Source organism: Boleophthalmus pectinirostris, unplaced genomic scaffold (genome assembly GCF_026225935.1).
Source record: "Boleophthalmus pectinirostris isolate CB_2022bp ecotype Guang Dong unplaced genomic scaffold, ASM2622593v1 HiC_scaffold_6, whole genome shotgun sequence".
NCBI lineage: Eukaryota > Metazoa > Chordata > Actinopteri > Gobiiformes > Gobiidae > Boleophthalmus > Boleophthalmus pectinirostris.
In genome coordinates, this window is record NW_026571447.1 from 17,167,376 (window position 1) to 17,176,884 (window position 9,509).

The 9,509-nt window shown below is 36.3% G+C and overlaps 1 protein-coding gene across 1 annotated transcript; it reads right to left on the bottom strand.

Moving 5' to 3' along the window:
• Positions 1-1,491: 1,491 nt before the first annotated feature.
• LOC110171523 (acidic amino acid decarboxylase GADL1) lies at positions 1,492-9,509 on the bottom strand. Its single transcript, XM_020937239.2, has 15 exons — positions 9,347-9,509; positions 7,100-7,239; positions 6,834-6,960; positions 6,417-6,507; positions 6,193-6,299; positions 5,664-5,779; positions 5,487-5,566; positions 5,340-5,394; positions 5,125-5,241; positions 4,979-5,043; positions 4,531-4,612; positions 3,885-4,084; positions 3,592-3,643; positions 3,426-3,515; positions 1,492-2,886 (listed from the first exon to the last, which is right to left on the bottom strand). Exons 1-15 carry the CDS (start codon positions 9,384-9,386, stop codon positions 2,713-2,715), a joined length of 1,536 nt encoding a protein of 511 aa, XP_020792898.1. The 5' UTR covers positions 9,387-9,509; the 3' UTR covers positions 1,492-2,712.

Sequence of the window (9,509 nt, forward strand, 5' to 3'; positions counted from 1 at the left end):
GACGTCTTCAAGATCTGGCTCCTGTGGAAGGGTCTGGGCAGCGCGGATTGGAGCAAAGAGTGGAGCGTGCTCTGGCAATGGTACAGTCAGTGACAACCAACTCAAGCCATATCAAATATTTACAAGTTTGGAAATTGTATAATTATTTATTATTTTATTATTATTATATATTTTTTATTATTTTATTATTATTATTTATTTATTTATTTTTTTCAGATATTTTGCAGATCACGAGAAGAAAAACAAAGGATTTCGTAACATTATGTAATTTTTTTATTTTTTTTTATTTATACTATTTCTTAAACAATTGTGGGCATTACAAAACTATAATATTGTTTTCTTTGTTGTTTTTTCTCCCTAAGCCTGAATATGCCAACATTTGCTTCTGGTACATCCCTCCGAGTCTGAGAAACCTCCCAGACAGCTCTGAACTCTGGACAAAGATCCACAAGGTTAAGTGCAATCTATAGGCAATCCTAGTCTCATTATTTCTCTCAGCCTTGGATGCATCATTCTCAACATTTTGATCAGTTCAGTCCTTGCAATTGTTAAAGTAAACATAAATAATGTGAACTGGAAAAGTTTGTTTTTCCCATTCTAATCACTAATGAATTATTACTGAAGTAATGTAATATCTACGTCATGTATCTAGATCTATGATTTTAGTTCAAATCAATAGAAATTATTCATCAAATTTACAAAGACATTTGGCTGGCTTTTGATTTGTTTCATGATCTTAGGAAAAACATTTTCACCAACAGCTATAGTTGGTTTTGTAAGAATTCAATTCAAATCACCAATGAAAAGTGTAGTATTTTCATGATTATTGATTACAGTTTGTACCTTTTCTCCTCTGTAGGTGGCGCCAGTGATAAAGGAGCGCATGGTGAAAAGCGGCAGTGTGATGCTGGAGTACCACACGCACCAGGACAAACCAAACTTCAAGACGGTCACAGTCAGTCCTCAGGTCAGCTGAGACGTCCTGCACTGTGTCCTGGACGAGATACACCAGCTCGGCCAGAATTTACACATAGACTTTACACATTAGACCTAATATTCATACTTTTTTTCTTAAAGATGCACTGTGTAACTTTTTGGTTTGGGGTCCATGTATGTACATGTATTGAATTCTAGGTGGTTTTATATTTCAAAAATATTAGAAAAACAGGCATTCTGACTGTGAGCGGGGTTGCCTCTCCATAGATCTGACCTGTAACTTGGTCTGGTTTGGTCTCTATGAAGATAGAAAGGTTTAATGCCATACTGTGAAACATTCCAGATAAAGCAACAACATCTACAGGAGAAAAGTATTTAATGGACCCTCCACCAGAAAGGTTATACAATGCAAATTTAAGAAGGTATATTGAATGAGTTTTCAACATTAAAGAATAGCAAAGAATGTTTGCCAAACATATGAATCATTTAATTTGTATTGGAGTGATGGTAGGTGAAGAAATTGGTTTAAAGTTACTACAGTAAAACTTTGCCAAAAACATTGAAATGTCTACTTTTTAATGTTTTGCACTTTTGACATTTCATGCAGTACACACAGTCTCATGTAAGAAGATAGCTATTGAATATACCAGAGTCATTTTATGGACCACACACATTTTAGCTGAATACAAATGAAACTTTATTTAATTTGAAAGAAAATGCCCAGATGTCTTAAGAAACAACTCTACTGTTACTAGAATGCGAATGAATCAACATACTGAAAAACAGACCATAAAATGGCCATAAAGATAAAACATAAAGCCATTTCTTACAAAATACATATAGAAGTAGAACACTATGCAAGTGACATAGTGGTCTTGTTTAAATTATTTGAATGGATATCCTCTACTACTCTACCACTGCCACAGAGTCTGGACTGTTGGAGCTCTTGGTTTGAGGAGAATGATGTGAAGTTATACTTAAAGTATTTGAAAGGAGTGATATATTATAGATATTTAAATATGGCAACAACTATAAACTAATTTTAAAAAGGTTGAAAAGTAAATAGAAGAAAAAAAATACATATTCCATTGATATTGTGAGGGGCATCTACTGGTTTACTGCCGAACAAGGGAAGAGTAGAGGGAGTAATTTTCAGTGATTTAAAAAAAAATCTGTTACTTAGATTAGTTAAACTGTAGGAGTGACAGATGTGAAAAGTAATATCAATCATTTAATCAAAGGAATAAAACTAGACACAGCTGGACGTTTCATCATTCCACCATCAGTAAAATGTGTGAGGCTGAGAAGTCAAGATAAATTAAACTCTTTAAATCGTACAACATTTGGCAGAGAGGCGACAAAACAAGAGCAAGCTGTGCACTCCCTCAATTATGTAAAAGGGTAAAGGGGGGGGGGGGCTGGGCCAATTGTAGATTGAGACGGAGCCCCCACCCATAGTCTCAATCCAGTCATCTCTACCTCGCTTCGTACATTATCAATAAACTTCGCACTATGTCGTTGTTGGCGTGGTCCTAGCTAGTGAAACACATTATAATATCAAACGTATTGATGTGGCTCTAGAGTCGTTACGGTTTATATGTCGTAAAGTTGAATTTATTTATACAGATTAGTAGTGCAGATAGTAGTAATAATAATGATGATCATTTTAATATAAAAACGTTAATGATTAATCGATAATCGATCGTTAATTCTTCCGACGATCGATTAAGAAAATTTCATCGAATGCCCATCCCTAGTTCTAGTAGTAGTAGTTGTTTACAGATCCTGTCCTAAACAATGAATCTCATCCAGCACAAAATCCATATCTTCAGAGGTGACCTGAGGACTTATAATGACCATCCTGAAGAAGTTTGCCTTGTCCCCATGAGGCTGGTACCCGACCATCAGACTGCCTTTCTTTATCATACGCTCCTTTATCACTGGTGCCACCTAGGGAGAAACCCATATTGTTAAAAGAAAGGACCAAATATTTGTGGATTTCACTTTTGGATATTTCTTTTATACACTAAATTTTTTGCACTAAATGCATGCTGTTACTGATTTACACACTGAGTCTGCATAAAGTGTGATTAACCTTTTCCAGTTTAATTTAACTAAGAAACTAAGTAAGTAGTTTTATGTTTAAGTTTAATGTTATCCTCAAAACTATAAAGTCTACCACTATTGAATATTACTTGGATTTTACTTTTATATTATTACCATACTCTTACGTCCATTGAAGATTAACCTTTAGCTTTAACCTTTAACCTTAACTCTTACATACCAAAGTGTTGGCAATGGAAAGATTAAAGTTATAAAATTGGGATGGCACCTGTTGCAATGGGTTTCTAAAATAAGCCTAACTAAATCCTAACTATGCTTTTCAGTGTTTTTCAAAATTGTGTTGCGTTTGTGTTTCTGATGAGCACTGTGATGTGAAATGATCATGATGATTTGCAAAGCCTATATTTTCTTTTTGTGTGGAATACCTTGTGCAACTTGTTCCAAAATTCAGGGCCAACAGGGACATTTCTCAGACTTGGGGGCACATACCAGAAACACACGTTGGTGTATTCGGGCTGTAAAGGAGTTTTTTGGGAAACATTATAGGTTAATCTTATAGTATTATGTACATAATTCAAAGAGCTGAAATACCTCCATGAACAGCTGAAACTCTTGTCGATCTTTGATCTGCTGTGTCAGATAACTGCAGGAAGACACATTACAGATTAAAAAAAAACACACATCCAAAAATCACACTCACACACACAATGTAAAGTCTCTCTGGTTTGTTGGGACAAGAGTACTAGAGCCTGTAATGGAAAAAAAAACACTGCTTCAAACTGAGTAGAGCCTACAGTTAGCATCACCCTCCAGGGAATGTTGATGACATCGGCTGCAAAGTGACAATATGTGTGAGTGTACGTGTGTGCATGTGTGTCACTGACTGTGCCATGGCCAGAGCGCGCTCCACTCTCTGCTCCAGTCGGTTGCTGCCCAGAGCTTTCCACAGGAGCCAGAGCTTGAAGGCATCTGGTTTGCGGCCGCACTGGATGGACTTGTCTCCAGTGTCAAAAGTGACATCATAGAACTTATCCTGCTGGAAGAGGTAGCGCGCTTTGGCGGAGTAACAACGTTCCAGAAGATGCTGAAGACAAATAAAATGCAAATAATGACACAAATTAACCCGTACAATGTGCAGGTATGATGAATCAATGACTCAGCAACTTTTTTTTTTTTTTTTTAACTGGACGTGCTAAACAAAACATTAAAATAAAATAATAGATTTACAAGTGTTCATAAAAATCAATAAAAATAAAACCACTAAAACCGAGAGAATACCTTAAAATGGTAGCTAAAAAACATAAAAAGATAAAAACAGTAAAATGAAGTCCGTGCCAGACTTGGGTCTCGTATCAAAGGTTTCAAAGGTTGTAAAATCTGCACCACGGGATTTGAAGCTGATAACATTAGACCTGTCCTCCAAAAGGTTTACTGAAGTCTGATAATGTTGGGTTAATAATTGTGGAAAGTTTGTGACACTACTCAGTTTAATTCTTGGAAAGTTGCTATCACATTGTGAGTGTGGCTTACCTTTTGGTCTCGAACCACAAAGGCACAGCACTGCAGACAAGCCATCATCATCTTATGTGGGTTCCATGCCACAGAGTTGGCTCTGAACAAGAACAGCATAAGGTAAGGTGGCGTTAGTGAATACGCATTTAAGCATAAACCAGTTCAGCACAGCAGTATGAGTTTGGTTATATATTTACTACAATATTTTATATTTACTACTATATTTTGTAAAAAATACCCCCTTTGTTTCTGCCCAATTCTATTTTACCCATGTAGAGTGTTATGTTAAGTAATCAAACTGTACACCAAACATATCATCCAAAAAAATCATCGTCACAGAATATTTGTCTACATCCATATCACAAAAGACTATATTTTAAATTGTTAATTTCTATGGTAACATTCTTAACTTTTCATAATTTTGAAACCCACGGATAGTGACCCAAGAGAGATGGATAGGTGGTACCTATGGATGCCTTGTAATAAGTGTTTATGCTTCTTAGACAAGATAACAGCTCCTCCCCAACATGCCTGAAGAAGATAGAATAATATAGTAAACATCATAAAAAGAGAATTACTGATGAACAAAAATATATAATGTTATTCTCTCACATCCACATGCAGCCAAAGATCGTATTTCTCACAAATGTCTGCGATCTGTTCAATGGGGTCAAATGCTCCCAGGACAGTGCTGCCTGCAGTGGCATTCACCATAAATGGTTGTGCTCCCTGGAAATATAAATAATAATTTGTATAATATAATAAATAATATTCAGTAGAACTGTAAAACATGTAAAACATTTTTTTTTCAATTTTGACTTTCAAACCTCCTTTTTCGCCTTTAATATCATTTCCTCCAAAGCACCAGGGATCATCTTGCCCCTGGAAACCAAAATAAGTAAGTAATAAATAGAAGTGAAGTCAAGTCATTTTCAGGATTAGTCAGCCTTGTATTTTAGTTTAGTTCTGATTACCTTTCATCACATGGGACCATATAAACATTCTTGGTACCAATGCCCAAAAATGCTGCAGATTTGACAATTGAGTAATGACTCTAGAATAGAAAAATCAATTATTAACATTCATTGCTGTTAAAGTGGATAATACATCTGAATCCAACATAATAACATTTACTCAGATAGTGCCCTTACATTCTGTGAAGTGAAGAGGACCAGACGCGGAGAGGCTGACATGCCAAGCTCCTTGATCTCGGGGCAGTAGTGAAATCTGGCCAGATTTATGGCATACATGTTGGACAGAGACCCACCTAGAACAGAAGAAGACCTTTGGATTACAAAACACAACAGATGCACATCTGTGTCATGTTAAAAGCACATTCACAACTTTTCTGGTGGAGGGTCTGCTACCTACTTGTCTCCATGGAGATATTATTGCTTGGCTTGGAATGTTCCATGGTATATCCATCTAGCATTTCTAAAGCTCAAAAATATAGTAAATCCTTCTGTGAATAGGGGTGACTCTCCACAGATCTGAATTGTACTGTAGTGTAGTGCTGTAACCTGCTTGGTATACAATATATAGTATAGGTTTAATCTATACTGAATGGAACATTCTAGACAAATCAATATTTCCATGGAGACAAGCAGGTGGCAGACCCTTAACTACATATATTACACAGTGCACTTAAATGTCTGTTGGTTGAAACACAGATGCTGTTACCTGCATTGAAAATCCCATCTCCATCTTCCCATCCAATCACTTCAATAATCTTCTTCAATACAACCTTCTCCATCACTGTGAAGACTGGGGCCACTTCATATGTGTATCTGCCAGGGATATGATCACATTAATAGTACGTACACTGTTTAATAATAATAATAATAATAATAATAATAATAATTTATTTATTTTATTTTATTTTATTTTTTTTCATGTTTCCTTACATGCTGGGTTTGAGGGCCTCTATGATGAAGCTGGCAGCCAGAGAGTAAGGCTCCAACCCGCAAAACAACTGGTTGAAGAAATGAGGGTGAACTATAGAAAAATAAGAAAAAAGAGGATGTTTCATTTATTTGTTGCATAAATATCAACCACACTCCATGATGTATGAAATGTTGTGTCAATGTTTGTGACTTAAAAACTATGTATGTACATTTATTTACCTTATACCAAGAACTACACCAACACAAATACTCTTGTAGAGTATTGAAGAGGAGAAATGTATTGATAAACATATTTCAATTCTTATAACAAACTGAATTAGAGCATATGTAAACTCTGACTGACCATTAAGAGAATAAAAAAATTGTGACCATGCTATATCAGATTAGTCATTAGTATTAGGTGTAATAATGCAATACCAGTCTTGACGCTGTACTTGATGACGTCCCTGCACCTCTGCAGAAGCTCCTCCTCGGACTCTCCTGTGTCTCCCAGATCCAGGTCCAGCAACTGCTGCAGCTGCTGTGGAGACACCCACTCACAAACCTGCACACCAGAGCATCAATAAGCCCATTACTACTACTATTTAACTTGAATAAGAATGGTCCAGACCATATCAGTACAAACAAAATGGATCACAATATTGTACCCTGAAATAGAGTTAAACTAAAGTGCCTGCACTTGCCTTCTCTGATCGGTTGGTGGCTCTCTTCACTGCCTCCTCCAGGATCAGAGCTGTACAGCGCTCTAGAAACCTCTCTGCTGAGCTCATGTCCACACTGGGTTGGTCCAGACGCAACTCTGAAGGTACCAGATTTGGTATTTCTGTCAAAGTTAAGGACAAAGTTTATTTATAAAGCATGTTTAAAATACAGTCAACACTCCTCAAAGTGCTGTACAAGAGTAATTACATGCAATAAATACAACTGTGTTATTAAGCAAGAAAATATGAGACCGACTGAATGCTCAAAGGGAGATTATTCCAAAGTTTGGGACCAGTGACTGCAAATGCCCTGTCCCTTGGTCTTAAGCCTGGAGAGAGGACAATTTAAAACCATCTGGTCACATGACCTCAGGGCTCTGACAGGAGCGTATAGCAGTTCAGACACACACAGCAGCCAGACCAGACTGCACCAGCCAGTGCAGGGAATCTGAGAGTCTTCTATAAAGAATAAGCAGTGCATATCAGATGTACAATTTAGCAGTATGTTATTAATCGTGTTGATTAGATTACTTTGCAAAAGTAATCTGATTACTGATTACTCCTTCTGTGGAGGAAAACCTTTTCCTTTTGTTTGTTAGTTTCTGCTTAGATTAAAAAAATTATAATAATAATACTTGAAACAGAAATAAAGTCCATATAATTTACTTATTCCAGTATTAGAAAGCCATACTTGTACAAGGAGTCTGTGCCGACATTCCCATGCAGAGACTCCATGTTTATGCAAGGCCTATACAATGAGTTTTATACACAACTATAGTGAGAGACTACCATGGTACCCTATCTGTAGTTCTTGTCCTATTTAGTTAGTTTGCTATTAGATAGATTGGAATATCACACATTTGTCTTGACATATATCTATGAGTCTCATAGCTGTGATCACAGCCCTTATCGTCAAATGAAGTGATTATGCAAAATAGCTAAGTCTAGTTATTTATCCTAACACTTCTAAAAGTAATCTAATTGCTACTCTGATTACTTTACACACTCACACACTGAGCAGATTTGGAAACTTTTTGTTTTTTGGGCTCAGTTTTTGACATCTAGTCGTGGAATTTTAACCAACTTGAAAGTGCAGAATGTGCAGTTCAAAGGACACAAGTAAGGGACTGTTGGATTTTGTGAAATGAGCTGGTTTTCCCCTATCCATGGAGACCATGCGAGAGGCTAGCTAGGGAGCTAGTGAAGGCGCTAGCTATGGACATTTGAGATTCTACAAGTTTGTTACACCATAAGTGGCAGCAAATGTGGCAGAGGAACTTCCAGAGGAAACACTTTGAGGAAATTGATTATTTCATCAGCAGTGGAAACAGCAGAGCGGAGTCAGAGGGGAATGCAAGATGGCAGCGCGCTTAGACGTAACGGCTGGGAGCTCCTGTTACTGGCACCACACTGTGCAGTTTGCTGTGATGCTCTGACATAATTTCGTTGTCATTTTATATGACAATGACGATAAAGCAATTGAAATTATTTCAAAAGTAATTTGATTACTGGTTACTATAAGTTGCTTTGAAATGGGGAAACATACAGCTCAGGAAATTTATAAAAAGCATAAATTCTTGACACTAATGACGCTATAAACTAATATTTGTGTTATTGCGGTTCACAGTATCTGACATCAGAAGACAAGGAAAGTAACTGTGATTTAATTAATTTCAATTGTAACTAATTATATTACTGCATTTTTTTTAAGTAATTTGATTACAGTAATCCCGTACTTTGTAACTAACAGATACCGCGCATGTTTATCATCATTTTCCCAAACATCTAAAAATAGGCTTTTTTTTAGACCATCAACCTCTGCGCTATGTAAATATGTGTCTATCTTGATAAATATAGATACAAAGATCTTTCTTTCTGTTATCTCCTCACACAGCAGTAATCTGTTTCTTCCCCTAAAGCTTTCAAATCTTGTCAAAGCCGCTGCCAAAATGTATCAGGTAAACGAAAACAAAAACAAAAAAACAAATATTTTATGATGCTGAGTTTTAAAGATGAGAACAAGAAATAGCTGGACTCCTTCATCCATCACCGTGCGCTGTTACTTGGCTACCATAAAACAAATAAATTGAAGTTGGCTTCATTCTTGGTTTTGATCAGATTATTCTGAAAACAACAGAATCAACGTAATGATTATATATTTGAAGTCATATATCTTAATTTGAAGCTACTCTTTCTTACATTACATTCTTAGGAATATTTTAATATTACCTTGTCCGTTAACAGTTGGTATAAGTGTCATTTTGTCCATCTTGTGCAATCCTTCTCCTCAAATGATGAATAAAATCCAGACCGGAAATAAGTTCAGACCTGAAATAAGTTTTTAAGGCCAAAACCTTAAAGCAGCGGAAACATAGATCTGGGCTTATATTTC